This window comes from Leuciscus leuciscus, assembly GCF_965113295.1.
Source record: "Leuciscus leuciscus genome assembly, chromosome: 6".
In the NCBI taxonomy this organism is placed as follows: domain Eukaryota; kingdom Metazoa; phylum Chordata; class Actinopteri; order Cypriniformes; family Leuciscidae; genus Leuciscus; species Leuciscus leuciscus.
The window spans coordinates 37560355-37586588 of record NC_138730.1 but is presented as its reverse complement, the minus strand read 5'-3'; the positions used below and the strand labels follow the sequence as shown (position 1 = coordinate 37586588).

At 43.6% G+C, this 26234-nt stretch overlaps 2 protein-coding genes across 4 annotated transcripts; one reads left to right on the top strand and one right to left on the bottom strand.

Annotated features, from left to right (window-relative positions):
* Positions 1 to 1148: 1148 nt before the first annotated feature.
* LOC309501479 (uncharacterized protein) lies at positions 1149 to 26218 on the top strand. Of its 3 annotated transcripts, none has more exons than XM_082173609.1 (7): positions 1149 to 1264; positions 15152 to 15313; positions 16456 to 16503; positions 19213 to 19353; positions 22619 to 22821; positions 24575 to 24655; positions 25258 to 26218. In XM_082173609.1, exons 1-7 carry the CDS (start codon positions 1207 to 1209, stop codon positions 25810 to 25812), a joined length of 1248 nt encoding a protein of 415 aa, XP_082029735.1. In that variant the 5' UTR covers positions 1149 to 1206; the 3' UTR covers positions 25813 to 26218. The 3 variants fall into 3 exon arrangements, with proteins under 3 accessions (XP_082029735.1, XP_082029734.1, XP_082029736.1); XM_082173608.1 differs by having other exon boundaries at positions 24539 to 24655; XM_082173610.1 differs by lacking the exon at positions 1149 to 1264 and adding an exon at positions 9512 to 10083 and having other exon boundaries at positions 24539 to 24655.
* On the bottom strand, positions 20261 to 22608 carry LOC309501491 (uncharacterized protein). The gene is made up of 2 exons (XM_082173639.1): positions 21303 to 22608; positions 20261 to 21269 (listed from the first exon to the last, which is right to left on the bottom strand). The coding sequence occupies exons 1-2, from the start codon at positions 22227 to 22229 to the stop codon at positions 21060 to 21062; spliced, it is 1137 nt and encodes a 378-aa protein (XP_082029765.1). The 5' UTR covers positions 22230 to 22608; the 3' UTR covers positions 20261 to 21059.
* Positions 26219 to 26234: the final 16 nt, after the last annotated feature.

Below are 26234 nucleotides of genomic sequence, written 5' to 3'. Positions count from 1 at the left end.
TAAAAAGAAATTTCGTACAGTTAATAGAATTATAATGAATACTGACAACGACTGTATACACAAAAAGTGGTTACCTGTGTGTTGAAAGTGGTGAAATAGTGCACTGGATTATTTCCTCCAGCAGAGGACAGCAGAGTGCACTTTCCGATTAAACTAGGCTTTTAGTGAACAGTATCAAATTGTCTCTGACAGTATTCCCCCTTTAAAAACTCATGACTAAAGTTTTATTGTGGGTTAGGTGTTAAAAGATGATCGTTTAAAGAGGTTGGTGCCCAGCAGAGAAGATGAAAACATTTGTTATTTTATTCTACCACACATTTGTCTGATATATATTAATCATCATTATGAAATGAAATGGTTTAACTACAAACCAAATTTTTCTCATTTTTTAAAATTACTTCAAACTTTACACTAATATTTTACAGAAAATGTAACAGCCTAGTAGAAAATACGATTAGAGCTTATAACATTGTAAGTTAGTTGTATACATGGCAACCCTTTCCAATATATTCTGTTTTATATTATTAACGTATGTACTCTGGCACGACTTTATATATATATTTTTATTTTTGAATTGAATGTTTCTCATTCTGTCATTCTTGTGGCATTTATTAAAAGTTCGATTTTGAACACAAAATAACCCTGATCCAACCAACCTCAATTATCTATGCAGTGAAATGGATTAGAAAACTAGAGTAATACAAAGAAAACAACTGAAACTTTTTGCATCAGTCGTGTCGCACGTGTTCACAACTTTCATGATGTTTGCAGTTGACTGACGCTGATATTAACCTCTTTTTAAAGGGTTAAACTACGTCATCGGACTTCCCAGCCTGTCGGGGGCGCTCCCGATATTACAACAACCCTTTTTTCCCCTGAAATGTCCCCATATGTCGCTCTAAACTCTTTTCACCGTTCCTCCTTAATGTAATACACGCTTATTACATATGCAGAATGTTTCCCCGTATTTGAAAGCAATGGATAGCTGCCCACAGAGGGTGGGGTGTCAGGGGAGAGGTGTTCTCACTGCATAAAAAGGTTATGTCGTAAAGCAGAATGTCGTAAACCAGGTGCGGAGAGGGGCCTGGTATGGGGAGGGGGTAATAGAGGGGGGAGAGGGGGGTAATAGAGGGGGGAGAGGGGGGTAATAGAGGGGGGAGAGGGGGCTCAATCCGCGAGGCACCGTTTAGACACAGCGCAAAAATCATGGCGGATGGCCCCAGGTGCCAGCGCAGAAAACAGACACAACCACAACGCAACAACGGTGAGTCCCACAGGCTGAGATCAGATCACACGCACTAGAACGAAAGGCAGAAAAGTTGTTTTAAATTTGTTTTTCCATCTTTAGACTAGTTTAATGACGACTTGTGAAGTTGTGCAGTATGGGAGTGGACTGGGCACCGTTATACCTGAGTCTGCCCGGACCGTTATACGGAAGGACGCGCGTCTCGTGCACTAACTGCGTGTGCATTACACTGCATTAAACACAATTAAGTATTTTAGCGTTTGTCCTGATCAGAAACTTGTGGCGTAGATTGAATCAAATAGTCCTGTACTAGAGTATCTGCTGCTTATAAAGCAGAAACTTTTATGGCATTCAAATGACTGATCCCTAGAGGGCTTCTTGACAGTTGTCGGTACTCACAAATTTAATAAAATACTTAAAGGGACAGTTCACGCTAAAATCATTTAACATGTTGTTTCAAACCTGTATGTTTAGGACCTGTTCAGCAGAATGACAGCCTCAGTAACCATCCACTTTTATTGTAAAATATGTAAGTGAATGGTGACTGGTGACCAAGCCTGTCAGTCTGTACAAAAGCCTGTCATAGAAATCAAAGTTGTTGGCCACACGGACTGATTATAGTGTGACACGCAGGAAGACGATTTGGTGAACGTTCATCTATACACGGTTCTCTATGCTCTGTATAATGCGTTTATGCCTTGATGTAAGTACATCTGCATATGTATGTTTATTGAATGTATGTTGTTGATGTCCCGCGATCGTTCTGCGTTTGCCATCGGCGGGTTTTGAGCGCCGTAGCGGCCGTAATTTGCCGCGAGAGAAACGCCCTAATCAGTATTAGCATTGGCAGTATTCTAAACTGCGTCACCAATGTTGTTTACATTAATAATGTATCATTGCACAATTTATCATGATTATTTGCATTGATAAGGCTGTTATTACTTTTAAGGATGCAGACTTGAGTGTTTAATCATTGTTTATTGCATTCGTTTGACTATCATGCCAGTGTGTATATGATTCTCAGAATATGATTGTAATTATATTTCTTTATTGTTCTTTTAGACCATTAATACAGACATCATTGCCAAAGAATAACTGATCTAGATGACAACGCAAAGACTGTTCAATAAATCCATCTTTGTGAAGAATCTGTTCTCCGACCCTTGATTCTCTGACCGGAATCCCGTCCATATTTGGCCGCCTCAATCAGCATATTATAAAGTTGTAGCACGCCTCCGCTACAAAGGTGGTCCTTCGAGCCGGATTGAGAGCAAGATCGAACCAATATGGACAAAGCAGAAAGTGACCTATCTGAGACAACGTCCAGACCTCGACGCAAGATTAATCTGCCTACACATCTGGATGATTACGATGTTGGCTACCATCCTGGTGACCTTCCTCCAAAGGCTTCCTCTCACTGTCCTAGTCAGCCCCGAAGCAGCTCGAGAAAAACGTCTCGCAGTGATGTCAGCTCTCAATCCAGGAAAAGTAGGCGCTCCATTACGTCCGCTGGCGTTTACGTCCCCACAGAGCTCTCTACCGTCCAGACTGCTATGTTGGAGGAAAAGATTAAACAGAGACAGTATGACAGTCTAAAGCGGCAAGTAGAAGAGGACTCACTGATTGATCTGGAATACCAAAGACTGCAGACACAAGCTAAAGAAGCCCAGCGCATGCAAGAGGAAGCGCTAGCCGCAAAGGAGGCCCTGTTGAAACAACTAGAACGACAGCGCAAGCTTCAAGAAGCAGAGACTGAACTCGAAGTAGCTAAGCTTGTATCCTCCATGCTCTCTGTAGACTCTAGAGCGACCACTCCAGTCCCTATAGACTCTGGTTCTCCAAACGCTCAACAGCTTGCATCAGCGCGCAGCCAGGCTTGTTCACCGCAGCTCATGTCTTCCGAACCTCAGCAGCTCCTCTTCCAGTCGCCCGCTGTGACGTCAACGCTACTGCCCTGTATTACAGCACTGCCTGGTCCTGATGTCTCTGCAGCGTCACCTAGACCGCCACATTGGGCCTCACCTGCTCCTCACTCTGCGGATGCACACATGCCCGCTGCACTTGACCCAGGGCCACAAGCATTCTCACCGCCAGTCCCTGATATTGCACCATCGGCTCCTACTGCAGTTCCAGTACACTGTGTGTCATTACCGTCGAATGTGGCCTCTCAGCCTTCAGCAGTGTTCACCATCCCGACCTCGGCTGCGTACCCCATGAGCAGCAGCATGCAGCGTGTGACACAGCAACCTGTTACTGCCACACTACCTACCCTTCACTACAGGCTACAACAGACAGCAACAATGCCGGTGACAACACTTCCAGGTCCGTCACAGCTCCCTGTCTTCAGCCACCAAGCACCGGTGACGACACTTCATGCTCCTGGTTACGTTAAAGCATCTGTGCCTCTCCCCCCAACTGCCTACTCACCTCAACCGAGTCCAGAGCTCCTGCTCGCATCAGCTTATGGCATTCCACGACCCACGTTACCAGTTTTCGAGAGCGGTGCTGAGAGTGACTTTGCTTTGTTTAAGTTAGCATTGGACAATTTGTTGAGTAATCACCATCATATCAGTGAACAGTATAAATACCATGTTCTCTTAAGTCATTTGGAACTTCCTAGTGCCCATCAGCTCGCTAAATCCTTCATGTATCATCCCCAGCCTTACACTGCTGCTCTGCAGGCACTTCAAGACAAGTATGGACAACCGAGACAGCTTGTTCAGTCCGAGTTGGGTGCCATCCTAAGCACTCCACCTCTTAAGTTGGGTGACGCCAATGCCTTTGATTCATTTGCATTGTCAGTACAGTCTTTAGTGGGTATGCTGAGAACTCTAGAAGGCCAGAATGGTTACGAGCTTTTGTGTGGCTCGCATGTGGACCGTCTCTTGAGTAAACTGCCACCAGCCTATCGCGACAGTTTTGTCGAATACTGCCTAAGTCGGGGTATTCTCCAGACCGGCACCGACAAGACCTACACACTACCTGATTTCGCAGATTGGCTCCAGATCAAGTCCCAAGCGAAACGTATCTCTAGCAGAGCTGCGGCTATGTTCCAGAGTGAAACTCTGAAGCCCCCTGGTAGAGTTAGAGGAGCACCTCATCCAAGAGGGCAGCCAAGGCCAGTTCTCCTGACACGTGAGAGTGTAGCTAAGACTCCTGAGTCGACAGCCCCCAAGTCCAGCTCCAAGCCCAAGCCATACTGTCCCCATTGTGACAACAGGGATCACTACCTCAACTCTTGTGAGGCATTCAAGAAGTTGACTACCTCCCAGATTGTATCTTGGATTAAAGATAGTAAACGATGCTGGAGATGTGGACGGTCCCATGCTGTAGAGTCTTGCAACCTCAAACGTCCATGTAGAATCTGTAAAGAGCTACATCTTACAGTTCTTCACGATTCCATTAAAGATACCACCAGTGCTGTCCTCACCGTCAGCCTCCCATCGACCCGGGTTTACTTGGACAGGCCGAACCGTACACCCAGAATCATGCTGAAGGTCGTCAAGGTCCTCCTTCACAATGGACACCACACAATGGAGGCACATGCCGTTCTTGATGATGGGTCAGAGAGAACACTCGTGCTTTCCCCCGTTGTGGAACAGCTCAAGCTTACCTGTACCCCAGAGTTACTTCATTTACAGACTGTTCAGCAATCTCACACAGAACTCGAAGGTTCGTCCGTTTCTTTCGAGGTCTCAGCAGTCACCAAACCCATGCAGAGGTTCACTATCCCCAATGCCTTTACTGCAACCGGTTTGAGTCTTGCAGAACATAACTACCCAGTGGCTGCGCTCCAACGAGCTTATCGTCATCTGAGAGATCTTCCTCTTCCCCTTGTTGACAGAGTCAAACCACTACTCCTCATTGGTTCTGACATGCCACACCTCTTAATGCCGATACAGCCTGTATGCAGAGGACCAGACGGAGGTCCAATAGCCATCAGAACACAGCTGGGATGGTCTCTTCAGGGTCCCATGAGCCCCAAGCAGCCCTCACGGTGTTATCAGCAGTGCCTTCATATCACCACCACTCCGCTTCATGATGATCTGATTCGGCACGTCGAACGTCTCTGGCAGGTCGACACCTTCCCATACAATGAGAAGATGGTCATCAGGTCCAAGCAAGACAAAGACGCTCTCGCTATGCTCCAGAAAGCCACCACCACCGTGAACGTAGACGGCGTTCAACGTTATGCCACACCATTGCTCCGACGCATGCCTATGACCATGTTCCATACCGATAAGGATGTTGTCCTTCCTAGTCTTCGAAGTACCGAGCGCAGATTGGCAAGAGATCCTGAACTAGCAAAAGCCTACTGCACTGAAATCCGTAAGTTGGAATCTGCTGGATATGTAGCCAAGATAACCACAGAAGAAGCACACAATACCTCGGAATCCTGGTTCATTCCGCACCATATAGTACAACACAATGGCAAGAACAGGATCGTCTTTAACTGTTCATTCCAACATCAGGGTCAGTCCTTGAACAGTCAGCTGCTTCCTGGTCCGATGCTGGGACCCTCCTTGTTAGGTGTGCTCCTGAGGTTCCGACAACACACAGTGGCTGTGAGTGGGGACATAAAAGCTATGTTCCATCAGGTACGCTTGTTGCCCAGGGACAAGCCAGTGTTGCGGTTTCTCTGGAGGAACATGTGCAGAGACCAGGAGCCTGAGATATATGAATGGCAGGTGCTTCCGTTTGGAACTACATGCAGCCCGTGTTGCGCCATCTATGCCCTCCAGCGCAGTGCGCAAACCCACCAGAAAGACCAGGTCAGTCTGTTTAACATAGTTGAGAATTCCTTCTATGTTGATAACTGCCTGCATAGCACTTCGAACTCTGATGAAGCTAAGGAGGTAGTTGATGGACTTCGTCAACTACTGTCTGAGGGAGGCTTCGACCTAAGACAGTGGGCCTGCAATGTACCCTCTGTCATCGAACATCTTCCCGCAGAAGCCCGGTCTGCTAACAGTGAACTGTGGTTGACCAAAGCCAGTACAGACCTACAAGAACCCACTCTGGGCCTAAGGTGGGACTGTCTCAGTGACACTCTAGGCTATAATTTGCGATCGACCGAGTCCCTAGAACCCACCATGAGAAACGTGTACAAGACCTTGGCCAGCCAGTATGACCCGCTGGGGTATATCATCCCGTTTACCACCCGGGCCAAGGTTCTCATTCAAGACCTCTGGAAGCAGAATTTGGGCTGGGACGATCTAATAACACCTTTACAGTTAAGAGAGAAGTGGCTAACATGGATACGAGAGATTCCTAATCTGATTCAGCTGCAATTTCCTCGACCTTATGCCCCAGCCTGTGCTGATTACCCTAGTGCCATCCGAGAACTCCACGTATTTTGCGACGCGTCAGAAAGAGCATACGGCTCAGTGGCCTATTTGCGTACTACAGATGATCAAGGCCACATCCATGTCGCCTTTGTTCTGGCCAGATCCAGAGTGTCTCCCAGAAAATGCCTCTCCATGCCTCGTTTGGAACTGAGTGCAGCCCTGACTGGCGCACAGCTAGCCAAAGTGATTCAGACTGAGTTGTCTCTTAATCTCCATACAGTCAACCTCTGGTCTGACTCAACGACCGTGCTGAACTGGCTCACCTCTGAGTCCTGTCGCTACAAGGTATTCGTAGGGACCCGCATAGCAGAAATCCAGACCCTCACAGAGACGGCTGAATGGCGGTACATTGATTCAGCTCACAACCCTGCTGACCACATTACAAGAGGCCTGACACTGACCCAGATAGCAAGACCCCACCAGTGGAGTTCAGGACCAGACTTCCTCCTTCAACCTTCTGACCAGTGGTCATCTACACCCGTCACTAAGGTGGAATCGGAGATCAGTGAGTTGAGGAAAACTGCATTCATCGGCACTGTCAAAGTCTCCAATAATTTACTTGTGGACCCCAATCAATTCCACACATGGCAAGAGCTTGTTGAGGCCACTGTCAGGTCCCTACACGGGGCGGCTGCTGCAGACAGTGACTCTTCACTGCAAGCTGTTGACTATGTTGAAGCAGAGAAACTTATCCTGGCCCAAGTTCAACAGGACTCATTCCCATTAGAAGTCCAAGCGTTGAAGACTGGACAGCCGATTTCCGCTACCAGCCGTTTGGCATCCCTTGCACCAGAGTATGATAAGGACACAGGTCTCATCAGAGTAGGGGGACGGTTGCGTAGAGCGAGTGACCTCGACCTTGATGCCATTCACCCGATACTGTTGGATCCTGGTCATTCCACAACGAAGCTGTTAATTAAAGAGACTGACTGCAGACTCCTGCATCCTGGTTCTGAAAGGGTGCTAGCGGAATTGCGCCGCCAGTATTGGATACTCCGGGGCAGGGAAGCCGTCCGTAAGCATCAACGCAAATGCCAAGATTGTCAGTTCTGGCGAGCCAAGCCTGAAGTCCCCCAAATGGCCGATCTTCCATCCTGCAGGCTGCAACTGCACCAACCGCCATTCTATTCTACTGGGGTAGATTGTTTCGGCCCCCTTTCAGTCAAAGTTGGTCGTCGCCATGAAAAAAGATGGGGCATCCTTTATAAGTGCATGACAACCCGATGTGTGCACCTTGATCTGTTGGAGCACCTTGACACTGATGCATTCCTGCTCTCTCTGCGTCGCTTTATAGCAAGACGAGGTAAGCCCATGGAATTGCTCTGCGACAACGGTACCAACTTTGTGGGAGGAGACCGAGAACTACGTGACACTTTTGATATCATGGCACCCAAGCTTCAAGAGCTGCTTGCTCCCCAGAAGATCAGATTCCGCTACATTCCACCTAATGCTCCTCATTTCGGAGGAACTTGGGAGCGTGAAGTCAAATCTGTAAAGACTGCACTACGGGTCATTCTGCGAGAGCAAACGGTGCCAGAGCCAGTGCTGCAGACACTGTTAATGGAGGTTGAGGGTATTCTGAATGCCAAGCCTCTCGGCTACGTATCTTCCGATGTTGCAGACGTTGACCCAGTGACTCCAAACCTACTCCTTATGGGCCGTCGTGATGCCTCCCTACCTCAAGTCTTTTTCGACTCTACCAACCTGCTCGGAAGACGCAGATGGAGACACAGCCAGGTGTTGGCGGATCATTTCTGGACTGCCTTCATCCGCGATTACCTCCCAAGTTTACAGGATCGGCACAAGTGGAGGAAGGATGGCAAAGAGCTAACTGTGGGCCAAGTGGTTCTTATTGTTGATCCCCAACTTCCTCGTGCCCTCTGGCCTGTGGGCACAGTGACTGAGACGTTGGCTGGACCTGACGGGAAAGTTCGCACTGCTCGTGTCAGAGTTAATGAGAAATCCTACACTCGCCCAGTTATTAGGTTGATTCCACTTCCTCACTTCGAGGAAGAGCCTTAGACACTGTAGACAGACTTTCTTGGTGTTTACAATTATCCTGTCAGATAATTGGGGGCGGCTGTGTACAAAAGCCTGTCATAGAAATCAAAGTTGTTGGCCACACGGACTGATTATAGTGTGACACGCAGGAAGACGATTTGGTGAACGTTCATCTATACACGGTTCTCTATGCTCTGTATAATGCGTTTATGCCTTGATGTAAGTACATCTGCATATGTATGTTTATTGAATGTATGTTGTTGATGTCCCGCGATCGTTCTGCGTTTGCCATCGGCGGGTTTTGAGCGCCGTAGCGGCCGTAATTTGCCGCGAGAGAAACGCCCTAATCAGTATTAGCATTGGCAGTATTCTAAACTGCGTCACCAATGTTGTTTACATTAATAATGTATCATTGCACAATTTATCATGATTATTTGCATTGATAAGGCTGTTATTACTTTTAAGGATGCAGACTTGAGTGTTTAATCATTGTTTATTGCATTCGTTTGACTATCATGCCAGTGTGTATATGATTCTCAGAATATGATTGTAATTATATTTCTTTATTGTTCTTTTAGACCATTAATACAGACATCATTGCCAAAGAATAACTGATCTAGATGACAACGCAAAGACTGTTCAATAAATCCATCTTTGTGAAGAATCTGTTCTCCGACCCTTGATTCTCTGACCGGAATCCCGTCCATATTTGGCCGCCTCAATCAGCATATTATAAAGTTGTAGCACGCCTCCGCTACACAGTCCATAACATTCATTTTGTTACACGAATGTTAGAAATAATGAGCGAATATTCATTTTGAGTGAACTGTCTCTTTAAGAGCGTCCAGTCCTGAATCTTAAAAGCCATGGTTTGCGAGCCGTCTTTAGTTAGATGGGGGTTTTTTTCTAGACAAAACAATCTGCCATATTATTAAAAGTTTTTCCTTTTCATTAAATATATAGCTCATGCCATTACATCTACGTGCAAAAAAGTCTGGAGAAAAATGCCTATATCAATAAGATCTAACATAAGATTTATTAAAATAATTTTAAAAGTACATAGGCTATTGCATTCACCCTCTTCATTATGATCTAAACATCCACGTCCAATATTGCACTGAATGAATGTTGACTTCTGGTTCGACGTCACTTTCTCTTTAAATAACCTTTTCGGCAATCCGGTTATATAGTCCGCCGTGCAGTGCCGTTATGAGCACCGTGCTACCTTTTCCTGTGCGTGCGTGTGACAAGGAGCGCGGATCCGCTCGCGACGTAACACGCCCAGGAGCCGTCAACGTGTTTACCTGAACGGTGAGAAGACAACGGAGCGAGCCAATGTCATCTTTTACCGTTCATCGCACTCCTCGCGTGTCCAGAGCAGTGATTGCACAGACGCAGGAAGGGAATCGGTGTGTGAAACGCGATCTGCCCGACAGAAGCGCGAGAGAGGCGCCCAGCACACTCCACGGCAAATGGCAACTTGTGCAGGTAGAGAGAATATGGTGTTTGATGGCAGACGTGCTTATGTCGAGCTTAGACCGATGACCTCTTTTATTTAGCTTTCATCCACTATAGAGTGATAGTTCGCTGTATGCTCGTTGCTAGAAAACAGATTGTTTTGTTTATACTTTTATTTCCGCGCCGGAGTTTAGTTTCAGCGGCTGTAGAGTGGTTGGGAAAGAAGGACTTAGTGCATAAGGTGGTTATTAGAGGTGCTTTCCGTCGTATTACTGATCAGAAGTCAAACAGGTCGTTTTTCCCGTAAGGTATTTCTGTAATGGCGGTGTGGACCGTTATTTGCTGCAGTGAGGGCGGGGCGGCTGCTCTCCTATGTCGGAGACGAGCCAGGTAGGATAGGTGACGAAACACCTACATAGGTGCTTTCATTGGCATTTTTTGTAATTGTACAATTTAAATATAATATTTAAACGCGATTTAAGCTGTATGACTGCAGTGGCAAATTGCAGCTCACGTATCTTTGTAAAGGAAACATAGGTAGTCTATTCAGGTCCAGAGAGGCGCTGATTCACTGTGTCCGTCGTTATAGAGCGAATTTACAGTTTTTTCCCTATCAAACATGTTGAGATTTGTTTCGGTTGTATTGTGCGATATGACAAATTTGACAATTTTACAAGAATACACAGCGAATAGGTTTTTTTTTTTTTTTTTTGGCGCGGACGGATGTATTGTGTGACGAACGGGTGGTGTGACGTAAGCACGAGGAGGAGCGCGCGCCGCGCAGTGAAGCTGCTGTGACTTTTATTTTCATTCTTCGTGGTTCTCGCGCTTGACATGTTCACGGGGCCGTACGATCTTAAGGGCGTTACTGCACGGAAATGAGGTCACACGCTGGATTTCATTGGTCCAGTTACTCAGCCTCATGTTTGTTTCTGGAGAGATGTATCTGTAGAATCAGCTGTCATGTATGTATGTGTGTGTGTTTGTGAAGGATATCAGTCCTGGAGAATGTCATGTGAGTTAATCTTATTAGGGAGCACATAATATTAGAAGTGTGCATTTTACATATCACTTACATTCCAAGTGAGATGCAGAAAGACAGAAAATGACAGCCAGATAGTAGTTGCTTTGAGAATTTTTTTAGTAACCCAAGGTATATTTCAGAAAACATGAAATGAAGGTTATGCTTTGAGAGAGGGCATGTTTTTTCCATTCCTCATTCCTCCTGACCCTTTCAGTCGACCCCTGACCTATGAGGCCACACATGTTATCATTTAGCTTTTCTTTCTGTTTTGTTGTTTTTAAGAATTCAACTGCCTGTTTCATAATCTTAAGGGGTATGTGTGTGTGTGTGTGTGTGTGTGTGTGTGTGTGTGTGTGTATGTATGTATGTATGTATATGTGTGTATATATATATATATATGTTAGTATCTTCAAATTTTCTTGCCAGGTATTATAAACTGTACTAATATTGATATAAAATCAGGTATTACTCTCCCCTTCTCTCTCTTTCTCTAGATAGATTAGAAAATTACCTTTCAAATTATGCCAATGACATTTATAACAATGAAGTACATTGTAATGCGTGTCTCAATGTGTGTTGTAAAGGTTTATGCATGGAACAAGCAAAGACAATAAGAACACCTGTAGCAGTGAGCTCTTCTCACACTTCCCTGCTGATGGAAAAGGGATATGTGAGGGCGTTTAAGAGCTTTTCACATTTCACTCCGTGTTTGTGGGGGGCTTGTGACTGCTGGGCATCTCTTTTTGCATGCTAATCTCTCCCAGTGGTTTGCCGCCTCTTTGTACGGCAGGGGGAAAGTTTCTCAGGGTGAAGGGGGGGTCTTCTCTCTTTCTTTTTTTAGGGTGGGGGAGGGTTGGGAGGGACTTGTGTTTGTGTGATCGAAAGAAGCCGATAATATATGTCGGTGATTAAGTTTTACATGGATGTGAAAAAGAAAAGTTGTTTAATTGGTCTCACGTGGCTCATACAGTGTGTGTACATGAGGGCTCTTATTAACCTAAAGACCTGGGAGAAACAAACCTCAGGTGACCACCACGGCTCCCAAGTGATCCTAAATAGATTATGTGCCAAGACACACACACACACACACACACACACACACACACACACACACACACACACACACACACACACACACACACACACACTTACTGCATTACATGCCTCTCTCTCTCTCTCTTTCTCTCGCTCTCCATTTATACTGTTGAGTTCATAAGTTTGCTTGAACCGCATGATATTTATCAAAATATTAACTGAAATTACAGAAATCATTGTGTTATCTTTTGTTGTGTAACTTCCTTTATGACTTTTTTTTGTGATAGATAGGTGCATATCTTACATAGTTTCTGAAGACCAGCACTATATTTAAAAAAAAGTTATATTTTGTATGTTTTTATTTATAAAGGAGTTTATAAACTTACAAGACAAAAGAGGGTATTGTAAACGTGTGCAACTATATATAAACACATACACTTACAGTAGATCTATTATATTCTATCAGAAATAAACAGACTATCATTCAAAACATTTTTGTTGTATTGTATATTATTTAATAGATTTTTTTTTAAACAGTTTTATTATTATACTACAGAAAAGATTATTTTTATATTTTTTTCAGGATTCTTTAAATAGAAAGTTCAAATGAACTGCATTTATTTGAATTAGAAATCTTTAGTAACATTAAATGTCTTTACTGACACTTTATCAATTTAATGGGTCTTTGCTAAAAAAAAAAATTTCTTCCTATATCCACAGTCACACACATAATACATGTAAGTTTATTGCTGACATTAGATATTTTTTAATGTTTATCGGCAGTCTTTAAATTCATCCCAATTTAACATAATATACACAAACAGAAACGTAAAATTTAATGTGCTTATATAGTTAATGCACTCATTGGTTAATTTGTTTTTAGATTATCAGGGTGATCCTGAACGGTACTCTCTTATGTGAAGTCAGAGCGTCTGTGGGTGTGTGTGTGTGTGTGTGTGTGTGTGTGTGTGTGTGTGTGTGTGTGTGCGCACATATGGTGGCAGGTGCACTCTATAACAAGCCAAATCAACACATCCCAGGAAGTGTCACATAAAATGGAGCTTGCCATGGTGACCTGATTGTGTTGATTATGAAGTCACACTGGAAACGGTTCTACCTGCCAACACAGCCTGTCAATCAGGTGGTGCACAATAAACACACCCATGAAGGCAGCACAAGTGCGCATGTCCTTTAATGTGCACCCAAAAAACAAAAACATTATTTACTCACCCTCATGTCGTTCCAAACCTGTATGACTTGATTCTGTTGAACACAAAAGCAGATATTCTGAAGAATGTTCATGCTGCTCGTTTCCATACAATTAACTCTTGCTACATTAAAAGTCTACTGATACAATAGAACATGGTCAGGATAGATGCCAATGCCATATTGAATTTCATGCAGATGAAAACAAGGCTGTGAGGGATAGACTTAGTCTTTACACAATGGCACGCCCCTTTATAAAGGTTTTGGATCACATCATTTTCACAACTTTGAGGGTTTTTTTCTGAAAGATGCTTAGTCAGCTGAACAATCGGTATGTTGTTAAACAACGGTACAATCCACGTACTGCAATTATATCCCTCACAGCCTCGTTTTCATTGCAGTCAAAAATTAAATATGGCGCTATCCTGACTAAGGTCTATAGCTTTGTGTAAAGAACGGACAGAAATTTACGGTGATTCATATCAATCAGTTTTGTCATTATGAGTGTCTATTATTGCCACAGAGAACTTTAGTATAGCTTTGATGGACCACTTTTTATGTCAGTTAAGTACTTTATGAAACTACGGTATAAATAACTGAAATTTCACTATCTATGTTGACCGTGAAAGGCCAGGGAGTCTAGGAAACAATCAATCGTCTTGTTTTAAAAATAAAAAACAATTATGATGAGATCCACCATGCTGATTCAGAGACAATCGCATGCTCCTCTCATTGTGGCTGGAACAATGAATGAAATGAATTTTTGCAATTTCAAATGTATTTTTATCAGGGCCAAAAGCATCTCTGATTACTACACACCTGCTCTAGTGACTGTGATTTCAGCTGTCCACGGGATGGGACAGACATTCAGCAGTGATCTGAATCGGCTGTAGAACAGAGAAGGTTTTTGAATGAATTTTCCGTCTGTATGGCAAAAAAATCATAATTTCCATTTCTTGCATGCACAGGTATGTGAAATGACCTCGCACAGATCATTTCAGAGAACAGAAACCTTAAACGGTAACTGTTTTTTGCACAATCAGATCACTTTTACATCACTTCCTGTTGACATCCTCAAATTCTGCCAGTAGAACAAACTGGATGAGCTCCATAGACACCAAACATGCTTAAATCTGTGTGTTTAAAAACACAGAATTGACATGCACATCTGGAAATATTCTTTGTATCCCAACATGTATGCACAAGCGCACACACACACACGTTAGAGATGAGTTTTCCAGTTCCTCATATGCTTGTGCACAATTTGAAAACTAGACCTCTTGGATTTAGAGAAAGGAATGGGATCCATGTGTAAAAATCACTGCATCTGCGCTAACATGCAATTAAAAACACTTCTAAACACTGCTCGTCTTTCCTTTCTTCAACGTGTCTCTGATGATGTCACACAGCAGGTAAAAAGCTTTTCTGGGCTGCAGGAAACTGATCTAAAAATAGACGAATCTCACTTCCTGTCTTTAGGGCACAAATTCTGCCTTTATTGTATGCATGCTCATATATTTGTTCATCAGGGATGTGTGTGTGTGTGTGTGCGCATGTTTGATCGTGTAAACCCTCTATTTTCACAATAATTTTACATTTTAAGGTTTACAGTAATACAAATAAAAATCACAGCTGTTACTGATTACAGAGACATCACCACTTGAAGTGTCCTGTTTGCAAACATATGTGCGCGTGTTTTAACAGCATCAAACATGGCCAATAGATAAAGGAGAGTATGAATATCACTGTTAATTTGCCTTTGGGAACATCTGTGATCCTAAAATGAATGGGCCATTCTCTCTCTCTCTCTCTCTCTCTCTCTCTGTTATGTAGTGAGGAGTTTTAGCAGTGTGCCGGAGGCGACCTCAGATTCAGATGATGAAGACAAACTGCACATTGTGGAGGAGGACAGTATTGCTGACGATCCTGACCAAAAGTCCCCAGTATTCCAGCTCAAAGCAGCACGGCAGCTCTCTGACACATGCACACAGGACAGTGAGTAAACAAACAAAAGATTAGAAACTTAATGCATTTATTTTGGTTACAAACCAAAACATCAAGTTTTCAGAAACCGATGCAATTGTAACCTAAACATTTTAAGTATTTATGTAATAGAGAAAGTTGCAAGAATAAGGATGATTGATGTTTGACAGATAACATCTTACCACAGCATGGTTGACGATCGGCCATCGGTGAGTGTCTGAAGGGCTAGTTTTTTTTGGTGCGTTTCTCACATCGGCGGGAGTTCCCTCAATTCAGCATGTTGAATTGGTATCGGGGTCATCGGTGAGAGAGAGCACTCTGATTGGCTGTTCAGTTTAGCGAGCGGCACAGACATAAGGCTGTTCTAATTTTAAGTATCTTACGTAAATGATAAGCAAGCGCTGCTTTGTATATCCGCAGTCTTAGCTTCAGTTTCCCTTTTTGAATGATGAATATCGTCTATTGATACTGCTGATATAGACAGTTAGTTCCCTACACGCTGGCAAAGAACGCACATGCTAGTTGACAGCCGCCTGTAGTCCTTTTGGTGTGTTCAAGCGCAGCTTTTTGGCCGAGATGCAGCCAACGCGAGACAACAACACAAGCTTTTGTCACCGCTAGTTCTTTGATGTCGGCTTTGTGTGTCACAGCCTTAACTAAATACACAAATCTAGGCCCTGTACACAATCTAGGCCCTGTTTACACTTGGTATTAAGATGCGCTTTGATCGCTAAATACAGGTGTAAACGGGGTCTAAAACATTTTGAGCTTGTTCACTTTTGACCACTTCCAGAGGTAGTCGAAAACACATTGAACCGGATTGCTTTCGTAGTATAAACGCTCATGTGGTTGAACGCGTTCAAACACAACCACAAAAGGCCAACTACTGATCTAATGAGTAAACATTATGGGAAGCGCGCTAGCCAGACTCAAAAGGATTTAAACTTTGTTCGCTGGAGACCCAAATTTGGTTTGAAGACGAAAAATGTACCAAACACAATGTTCTCTCACCATTCCTGATTTCTAGCACACACTCACCGTGATTACCGTGATCTTGCGGCTATCAGAGCAGAAACGAAAGCTGCTGTTTTAATAGTACATTGATTTCATCAAAACAATGAAGTAATAGATTTGTTTTTGTTTTCTTTCAACAGATGGCAGCCTGGGGCCAGATGCTTCAATACAAGAAATAAGGGTCAAAGGTCAGTTTAGTGCAACACTTATTTTACCATAGGCTTTTACCAGTATAAAGGCTGGATTACACTACGTGACTTTTGCCCCAACTTTCAGTATGGATGAGTTGACGCTAGTTGAGCCAGTCTGCAAATTTTGGGCAGGTGGAGTTGACAGATTTCACACAAAATCGTGTAGTAGTGTATGATGGGCACAGGCTCAAGTTTTTAGCTTCAGACTATGATTCCATCCAATCAGAGGATAACCTTACCAAACAGGTTAGATATTTTGAGCTGATTTTAGAACACATTGTTTTCATTTGTCACACGTCTTCAAGAAACAAGGCGCATATCTGCATGTGTTTGTTGTGTTCGGAACAACTTGAAAGTCTGGTAGTGTGCGATCCTCAGTCGTTTAGTGCAGTGGTTTTCAAACTGTGGGTCACACAGTGAGAAAAGGTGGGTCGCACAAAGGCACTTAGCTGCAGCTAAATTTACGTTACGATGAGTGAAACAAAACCAGTCCGATTAATGACCAAACGACTATGAGTTTTAGCGCCAGCCAAAGTGTTATTTGATCGCTGAGTAATGTAGATGAACTGCTGCGCTTGTGACAGAGTCACAGTGCATGTTTAACTGAAAGAACGAGCAGAGAGAGTACTCGGTCGCGCGCGCGCCAGGCGCGCTCTCTTCGGAGCCAGGCGAAAGTGTAAAAAAGACTTCACCGTCTCCAAACTAAGCGCTGTCCTGCTCTCTCTCCCTCGCACATATTAATCAAAATAAATCGACACGGTGGTAAAAGGTCGGAAGACCAAAGTTTCATGTGGAGCATTCGGAGAATTTTTTTTTCTTCCTCAATTACCGCTGGGTGTGAATTGTGCTAAATAAGTTGTTGCCTTATCTTCTCTGAAAAGCGTCCCCGACATTCAGCTGACATAAAACAACACTTTAATTAAACGAAAAAAAAACTATCCAGTGATGAAATGGTTTCTGTGTTGACACAAATCTTGGATGTCTATGTCCTAACTGCTGGGATAATCACACAACGCGCACGACATGTCCAATTCACGAACTAATGACTCCTTTGAACGATTCATTTTAATGAATGGACAACTGATCTTTCCAACAGTGAACTCAGGAGACGTTTGAATCAGTAACACTTTACAATAAAGTTCTATTTATTACATAAATTACATAAAAAGTACAGTTTGCTTACTCAAGCTTAAGCTTTAAAATAAATAAAACCCCTTGTTTTTTTTGGAAAAGCATATGACTACATTTTTCCACACAGTGCTATCAAGAATCGATAAGAGAATCGTTAAAGAATCGGCTCGATAATCAGAATCGTCAGTGGCATTATTATTATTGATAAAATCTTATCATTTCCCATCCCTATGTGAAGACGGTAAAATTATAATCAAACATTAAAGAACATACATGTTTTTAAAGGTTTTTTTAAGAGTTAAAAGTTTAAAATATTTTGCTAACATGAAGGCTTGTCACTGTCAGTCTTTTTACAGCAGTGCAAAACTAGGGAATGCAGATTAAGACCATCAGCATGCATTGATTAATCCCATTGCATGTAGAAAAAAAAATGTGCGACCAAATCATGCTGGTGCGACCAACTGATAAAGTTGGTAGCACCAGTGCAAGTGGGTCTTGAGATTGATTATACTTGTCTAGGTGGGTCCTAGAACGAAAAAGTTTGGGAACCCCTGGTTTAGTGTATGATGCCCAGTTTTTCTCTGTTACCATTTACAAAGCCAGAAGAGTGTATTACAGGCCTAAGACAGGACAGCAAGACATAGAACAGACACAACAGGGAAAAACAGTAGTGATGGGATCAGGATATATCAAACAAGTTTATAGTTTCATATTCGGGTTGCCATCTTAAGGCTTATTTGGGCACTTGGGCCTTCTTGTCATGGAAAGATCTTGAAATTATTTTGGTAAAGGGAAAAATAGCTGACATGTCTGTGAGAGTGTGTTTTTTTCGGCATCCCACGGGGTCCTTAAAAGTTTAAGCCAATAAAAAAGGTCTGAAATATCTTAAACGATATTAGAACGTTTATCATAGTCTTAATTATCATTTCATGAGGATCACAATATGGCTTAATGTGAATATTAAACCTCAAAAGGCTATGATTTATTTGTGAGCACTGCATGTTTCAAAGTAAAACTGTTGTGCATTATACAGGCTTGCGGTTTCAGTGAATACCGCGCATTTATGCCAAGCTTCTGCTTATGATCTACTGTTGATGAATTATGACAATGTTTACCTAATGGTGATTATATCATACCTGCAAAATCATCGCGTTTCTAAATAGTACAGCTCTGTTGTATACAGGGTTACCAGGGTATCCTCTGTGTTTCTGCTGTATAAGCGCCACCTACTGTCAGAGAGTGAATTTTCATTTTCATTCAGCCAGTGGATCTAAAAGAAGCTAATGTGCATTATAAAAATCTAAACAATTAGGAGAATAAGATAGAGTTGTTTAAATCATTGTTTTTACAGTCATTTTATGGTTTGGTTGCTCTACCCCGCATATAAATCACATAAGGTATTCATGTTATTTGTGCACCTCTTAAAAAACCCTTCAGATACCTTGTTTTTGTGTGTTTCCCATCCCTATGTGAAGACGGTAAAATTGCAAATATATTTGATGCTGAAACAGAAGCTGAGAAGAGGGTATTTGTGTGCGTTTTAGTTGATCTAATCTGCCTGTGTGTGTTTGAAAGAGGAGTGTGTCACTGATGAGGAAGACTGTGCTGATAATGAAGTGGCCGGTGAGGAAAAGCAGACGGAAACTGAGCCTATTTACTCAGACGCCCAGGAGGAGCATCAGAGAACGCCAGAACGAGGGGTCCACGATGAGAACGGTACCAATCTATTTATTTTTTGGTCTTTCCTTCAATTGCCATCAGCTTTTCCTCTACATTTGAATGCAAAGATTGATTACGACTGTCTCTCTCTGTCAGTAGTGGTGCAACGGATCATCATTGATCCGTGATCCGTTCGGATCAATATCTTCGGTTCGGCACTCACGTGATCCGCGGATTGATTTATGAAAAAAAAGTTGTGCGCATGTTCAGTCCACACACAGCGTGGTCATGGCGAGCGTTATGAACCACAGAGAGCGTGACGCCTCATTCGCGCCGCAAAACCTCCAGACGTGCGTAAACGCGTCTTTACATTGACTTCACACATTGAAATCACTCGCGCCAGACGCTCTATTCGCGTTTGGTGTGAACGCAGCATGGGTGACGGCGAGAGAGAGAGAGAGAAAGAGTGCCTGCGAGTGCGAGCGAGCAAGGTAACGTTGTCAAATATGTTTAAACTTAAATGAACTACATATACAAGTAGTTATGTCTCTTTAATTTGTCCTGTTATTGACATAGGCCTAATTCGCGTCATTGACAAAATGCGCAACCAGATGTTCGAATAATTCGAATATGTGTTTTTTAGAGGGAATATTCGAACGTCATTTTTGAGCAATTTTGACAGCCCTATATGACAGTGGAAACACATAAAGCATTGGTCCATGTTTAAAGGAAGGAGATGCCTTTTTATGTTGCACTTTAAGTTGTTTTTCATTAATTATGTTAAAAAGAAGATATTATGCCTTGTGCACTTTAAGTTGATTTTATATATTTTAATTTAATAATTTAAATTTTTTTTTTTGCTGATCCGAAAAATGATCTGATCCGTGACTCTGATCCGAGAAACGATCCGAACCGTGAGTTTTTTGATCCGTTGCACCCCTATCTGTCAGTGTAATATGGATCCACTGGAGGCAAGTTGAGAGATGAGAACCCATGTGCAGTTTATTATAACTAAAACAAAACATGAAACAAAAACATGGCGTGGCATGAAAACAAAAACCAAAGCAAGAACATGAACTTTGCACAACAGCAGACTACAGGAAACAATACTTGACAAAGACGCATGGCAAACATGAGAGCTTAAATACACAGACTAATGACAAAACAAGGGACACCTGTGAACAATGATCAGACAATAAACCAATGACAAGACATGGCAGGATCACATGACAAACAGGGAATCACATGACAGACATGGAAACAAGACATGACAAGAACAAACCCAAAACGTGACAGAATCCCCCCCTCTAAGGGCGTCTCCCGACGCCCAACAAAACCAAAATACAAGATAAGACCAGGAGGGTGGTGGAGTGGAGGAGGTCATGGGGGAGGGATGGTGGGGGAGGGATGGTGGGCCAGGCCCGTGCAGGGGGACAGGACATGGGACGTGGCATGGCGTGGACGGGCCTGGGCCGTGGCATGGCGTGGGCGGACCTGGGCCGTGGCAAGGCGTGGGCGGACCTGGGCCGTGGCAAGGCGTGGGCGGACCTGGGCCGTGGCAAGGCGTGGGCGGACCTGGGCCGTGGCAAGGCGTGGGCGGACCTGGGCCGTGGCGAAGCCAGGGAGGATCCGGCAGGGCAGGAAGCCAGGGCGGATCCGGCAGGGCAGGAAGCCAGGGCGGACCAGACAGTTCAGGTGGCCAAGGTGGACCAGACAGCTCAGGGGACCATGGCGGCGCGGCCTCCATGGTCCTTTCAAGGACCCTACTGCCCCCCCCCCCAAATTTTCTTGGGGATCGCTATGGGGTTATGGGCTGGAACAGACAACGGCTCAAGAACAGAAATGACGTGAAAAGTCTCAGCAGTCGTGACGTGAACAGGCTCTGGCTCGGCAGACGTGACGTGAAGCTCAGTCTCTGGCTCGGCAGACGTGACGTGAAGCTCAGTCTCTGGCTCGGCAGACGTGACGTGAAGCTCAGTCTCTGGCTCGGCAGACGTGACGTGAACTTCAAATGTGTGCACAGACCACACACACCATATGGCTGTGGCCATAATAGTTAGTGTAGCCCTAACTGAGGGCTCAGGTTCAGGCGTGGCGGCGGTCATCTTGTCAGGAGACACAGGCTCGGTGGCGGCCATCTTGTCAGGAGACACAGGCTCGGCGGCGGCCATCTTGTCAGGAGACACAGGCTCGGCGGCGGCCATCTTGTCAGGAGACACAGGCTCGGCGGCGGCCATCTTGTCAGGAGACACAGGCTCGGCGGCGGCCATCTTGTCAGGAGACACCGGCTCGGCGGCCGACGTGGCGTGAACAGACTCGGACTTGGCAGGCGTGACGTGAAGAGACCCAGACATGGCAGACATGACGTGAAGAGATTCAGGCTTGGCAGACATGACGTGAAGAGATTCAGGCTTGGCAGACATGACGTGAAGAGATTCAGGCTTGGCAGACATGACGTGAAGAGATTCAGGCTTGGCAGACATGACGTGAAGAGGCTCAGGCTTGGCAGGCATGACGTGAAGTGGCTCAGGCTTGGCAGGCATGACGTGAAGTGGCTCAGGCTTGGCAGGCATGACGTGAAGTGGCTCAGGCTTGGCAGGCATGACGTGAAGTGGCTCAGGCTTGGCAGGCATGACGTGAAATGGCTCAGGCTTGGCAGATACTGTGGGTTTGTGGGGCTTCTCCTCAAAACCCACAGTAAATGAGGAACCGCTCAATAATAGGGCATAGTCCATGTATTGTGCCAGAGACCAATGAATTTTTCCCCCAGGTAGCTGGGAGCAAACAGGCTCATTCAGACTCACTCTAAATATGTCCTTGAGGGCCACATCATTAAAATCCAATTGGCAACACAGCCCACAAAATTTCTCCACATACGTTTCCAGGGGAAGATTCCCCTGGCGTAGGTTTAGGAGGGCAACCGCTGGGTTCATTGTTGGAGGTCAAGTATTCTGTAATATGGATCCACTGGAGGCAAGTTGAGAGATGAGAACCCATGTGCAGTTTATTATAACTAAAACAAAACATGAAACAAAAACATGGCGTGGCATGAAAACAAAAAACAAAAACCAAAGCAAGAACATGAACTTTGCACAACAGCAGACTACAGGAAACAATACTTGACAAAGACACATGGCAAACATGAGGACTTAAATACACAGACTAATGACAAAACAAGGGACACCTGTGAACAATGATCAGACAATAAACCAATGACAAGACATGGCAGGATCACATGACAAACAGGGAATCACATGACAGACATGGAAACAAGACATGACACAGAAACATGACAAGAACAAACCCAAAACGTGACAGTCAGGTACTCCTGATGCATTCTCCCAACTGCACACCTGTCCTCACTGTTCCCGCGGTTACAAGCGGCATACGTCGCTGAAAGAACACATTAAACTACGGCATGAAAAGGGCGATGACAACTACTGCTGTTCCCTCTGTAGCTACACCTTCACCTACCGAACGCAGCTCGTCCGTCACATGACCGCACACAGACACGTCCGAGAGCAGGTACAAGCAGCACTCACACCTTCGTGATGTTCACACCTCTGCAGAGGAAATGACACAGAGCTCTTGTTCACAGTCACATGTTGACTCAAACTACTTTGAAGGAACAAACGTTTTCCTGTCTCTTTTCTCAGCGGACTATTTCTCAGTCGGGTGGAAACAGAAAGTTTAAGTGTACAGAATGCTCCAAGGCCTTCAAATACAAACATCACCTGAAGGAGCACCTGCGCATTCACAGCGGTCAGTTGCCAGCCATGGCACAACTTAAGTACAGAAATGATTCTGATATAACCCTAGTTAATGTCTTTGTAAATCCAGATTAAACCCACCCACTTTTAAATCAACATTAGGATTAAAACCAGTTTTAACCCTAGACTATGAAACCCTGTACCAGAGAAGGGTTAACGTATTAGCAAATGTTACACAGTAAACGATTGTTATAGAGAATTGACCGCCAATTATGAAAAACGACAAGTGGCTAATTTAATATTTATGATCTTTGTACAGTCGCAGACATTTTCACACTGTTTAGTTTCAACGTCTGAGGGAAACATCTTTTAAGATTTTTGGTATGTTTCAGAAACGGGAAAAAAGGAAGTTTTTTTGCTCATCGGTATAAAATAAATATTTAAAGTTACATTGTAAGATAAAGTTGCAATTGTGTAATTGTTTTTTTCTCCTCTGAGGGCTTCCATAATAATCTTCAGAATGTTAATGAAATAAGCAAATTAAAACAGGTCAATTATTCAATCAAAAATACAGGAAAATATCTTGTGAAATATTATTACAATTTAAAACAACTGTTTCCTATTTTGATATATTTTTTAAATGCATTTTATTCCTGTTATGCAAAGCTGAATTTTCAGCATCATTACTCCAGTCTTCAGTGTCACATGATCCTACAGAAATCATTCTAATATGCTGACTCAAAATGTATTATTATTATCAATGTTGAAAATGGTTGTGCTGCTTAATATTTTTCTGGAAACTAATACATTTAATCAGGATTCTTTGATTAATAGAAAGTTTAAAAGAACAGCATTTATTTGAAATAGAAATCTTTTGTAACATTATAAGTGTTTTATTATAAATTTATAAATTTAATGCATTTTTGCTGAATGAAAGTATTAATTTCTATTCAATAAAAAAATAATACTGACCTCAAACTTTTGAATGGTAGAAGCATATCAAATATCAAATATGTTGCAATTGTTGTGATTATATTCCTTCATGCAGCATTTTTGCTTTCAGTGTGGACTTGACTATGTAAAAATTACAGTTACTGGAAGCTTCCAGTGTTTATTAGAATATGATGTAACTGTCTGTAAAAATCTCTACAATCACATTTTCTAGTCAGGCTGTGGCAAAAACTGGTCTGGTAAAATTTCAGATGACCTGTCTGACTGAAATCCAACTATTAAAGTGCATGTAAACGTACTAGTGAGTTTAGGAGGCGCTATAGGAAGAATCTCTATAGAGTAACGACAGCCTCTTTTAGAGCTTTGTAAAGTGTCAGGTCTGTTGGGCCATTTCTGCTTAATTTTATCCACAACTGTAAAAGAGAAAATGACTGATGGTGAAAGACTTTCTTGCCATCACAAACTAAAGAACATCTGTTCTTCACCAACTCTGATAAAGCTGATATCCTGTTTTCCTCCCTCTCTCTCTCCTTCTCTTCCTCCCTCTCTCCGTGTGTGTGTTTTGTCGTTTGATGGTTTAGTTTCTTCCCTCTGTCTCCCTCTCTCCCTCCACCCAGCCCTTCAAAGATGACATGGACCTGAAGCAAGACCTCCAGAGCGACACACAGGAACCCAAGGTGGAGGAGTATGAGCCCAAGGTAAGAAACAGAGCAGGTGCATATGGACATGAATGCTACACTTAAAGGTGAAATGTGCAATATTTTTGGAATTCCAGTTTACTGTTTATTGTGCCAGTTTAATATGCAAAGACAATGGGAAGTAGGTTGATTGCCTCTAAAATTGTAAATACTGTGGCGCTATCAAAGCTCTCAAATTTCACTGTTTAAGCACCCTAAGCAGCCCAACACAGCAATATTGGCTCAACCAATACTGTGAGATTAGGGCGGGGCTATCTTTTTGCCTGACCAATAGCAAATGTTTTCTTGAAAGGTGTCATTATTTTTCCAATTCCATTTACTGATGCTAGTGGTGCAGAAATAACACACTTTATCTTTAATGTTAAACACACACAGAGGAAGTATTTTAGCTTCTTTCCAACATTTTTTACCAGACAAGAAACTATTTTTGTATTATATTCCAATGGATACACTACTGCTCAAAGGTTTGGTGTTAATAAGATTTTTTTAGTAATGGTAGTGTCTAGATATATAGAGGTTTCCACACACCTATACAGTGTATATAAACCAGACACACCCTAACTAGTGCATCACAGTGAAATATTATATGTTTGTCATTTCAGGATCCCACTAATGGCTATTACAATGTTCGAGCTACTACGACACATGATGAGGTCCGTTCCTCTACCCGTTCCCTGCTGTACCAGGAATTCCGGCCACCGAATCCCGCTTCAGTTTCGGCAGCAGCCGCCGGCCCAGTGGCCAACATTCACCCCGCGCCCCCGGGCCGCTACGAGCCCCGCCCCACTTCCCGAATGGCTCACAACACATATGCCCATTTTAACACCATAGCCAGGGCGTCACAAATCCAAGCCCCGCCCAACCCAGTCTCCAAAACTACAGACTATTCTGGAGACCGTGGCCTGCTGGAATCAACCAATCCGTTGGCTTTTGACAGCTATGCTTATTCAACGACACCTCAATACAGGTTAGGCTTTGCTCCGCCTTTGGAGGCAGGACCAGCCTATGAAATGTATCCTACAGGACAGGGGGCGGGGGCGGGGACGAGCCAAGACGCTAACGTGGGAAAATACCCCAGCTCCGCCCAATTTCCATATTCAACCCCGCCCACAGAATACTCTCAGAGACACACGCAAAGAATGCAGACTCATGTGTGAAACAAACATGCTTTTCCCCACAAATAAGCACTTCCTTTGACGCAAATACATGGTACACACTCTCATTTTTACACAGTCTTACAGTCCAAAACTCTCTCTCCAAGATAACTATATGCAAACACACACACACTGCGTTTTCTACCTTTACAACAACATGATTGAGAAAAAAGTGCCAAATTACTAAATGACTGCAGCATAAGAGGAAAACACAAGAGGTCACAGTATTGAGCGGAGAGAAAGCATGTCAACTGTATCATCTTTCCCTCTTTTTTCCAAAATTTCTTTGAAGAGGGGTTGATGCGGCAAAACCAATCCTCTAAAATCTCAACTGATGTCCACAGCATAACGAGACACTGCAAAGCAGCCATCGGACGTTTTTTTCCATGTGAATCAGTATTGGCTGTTTTTTTTTTTTTAAGAAT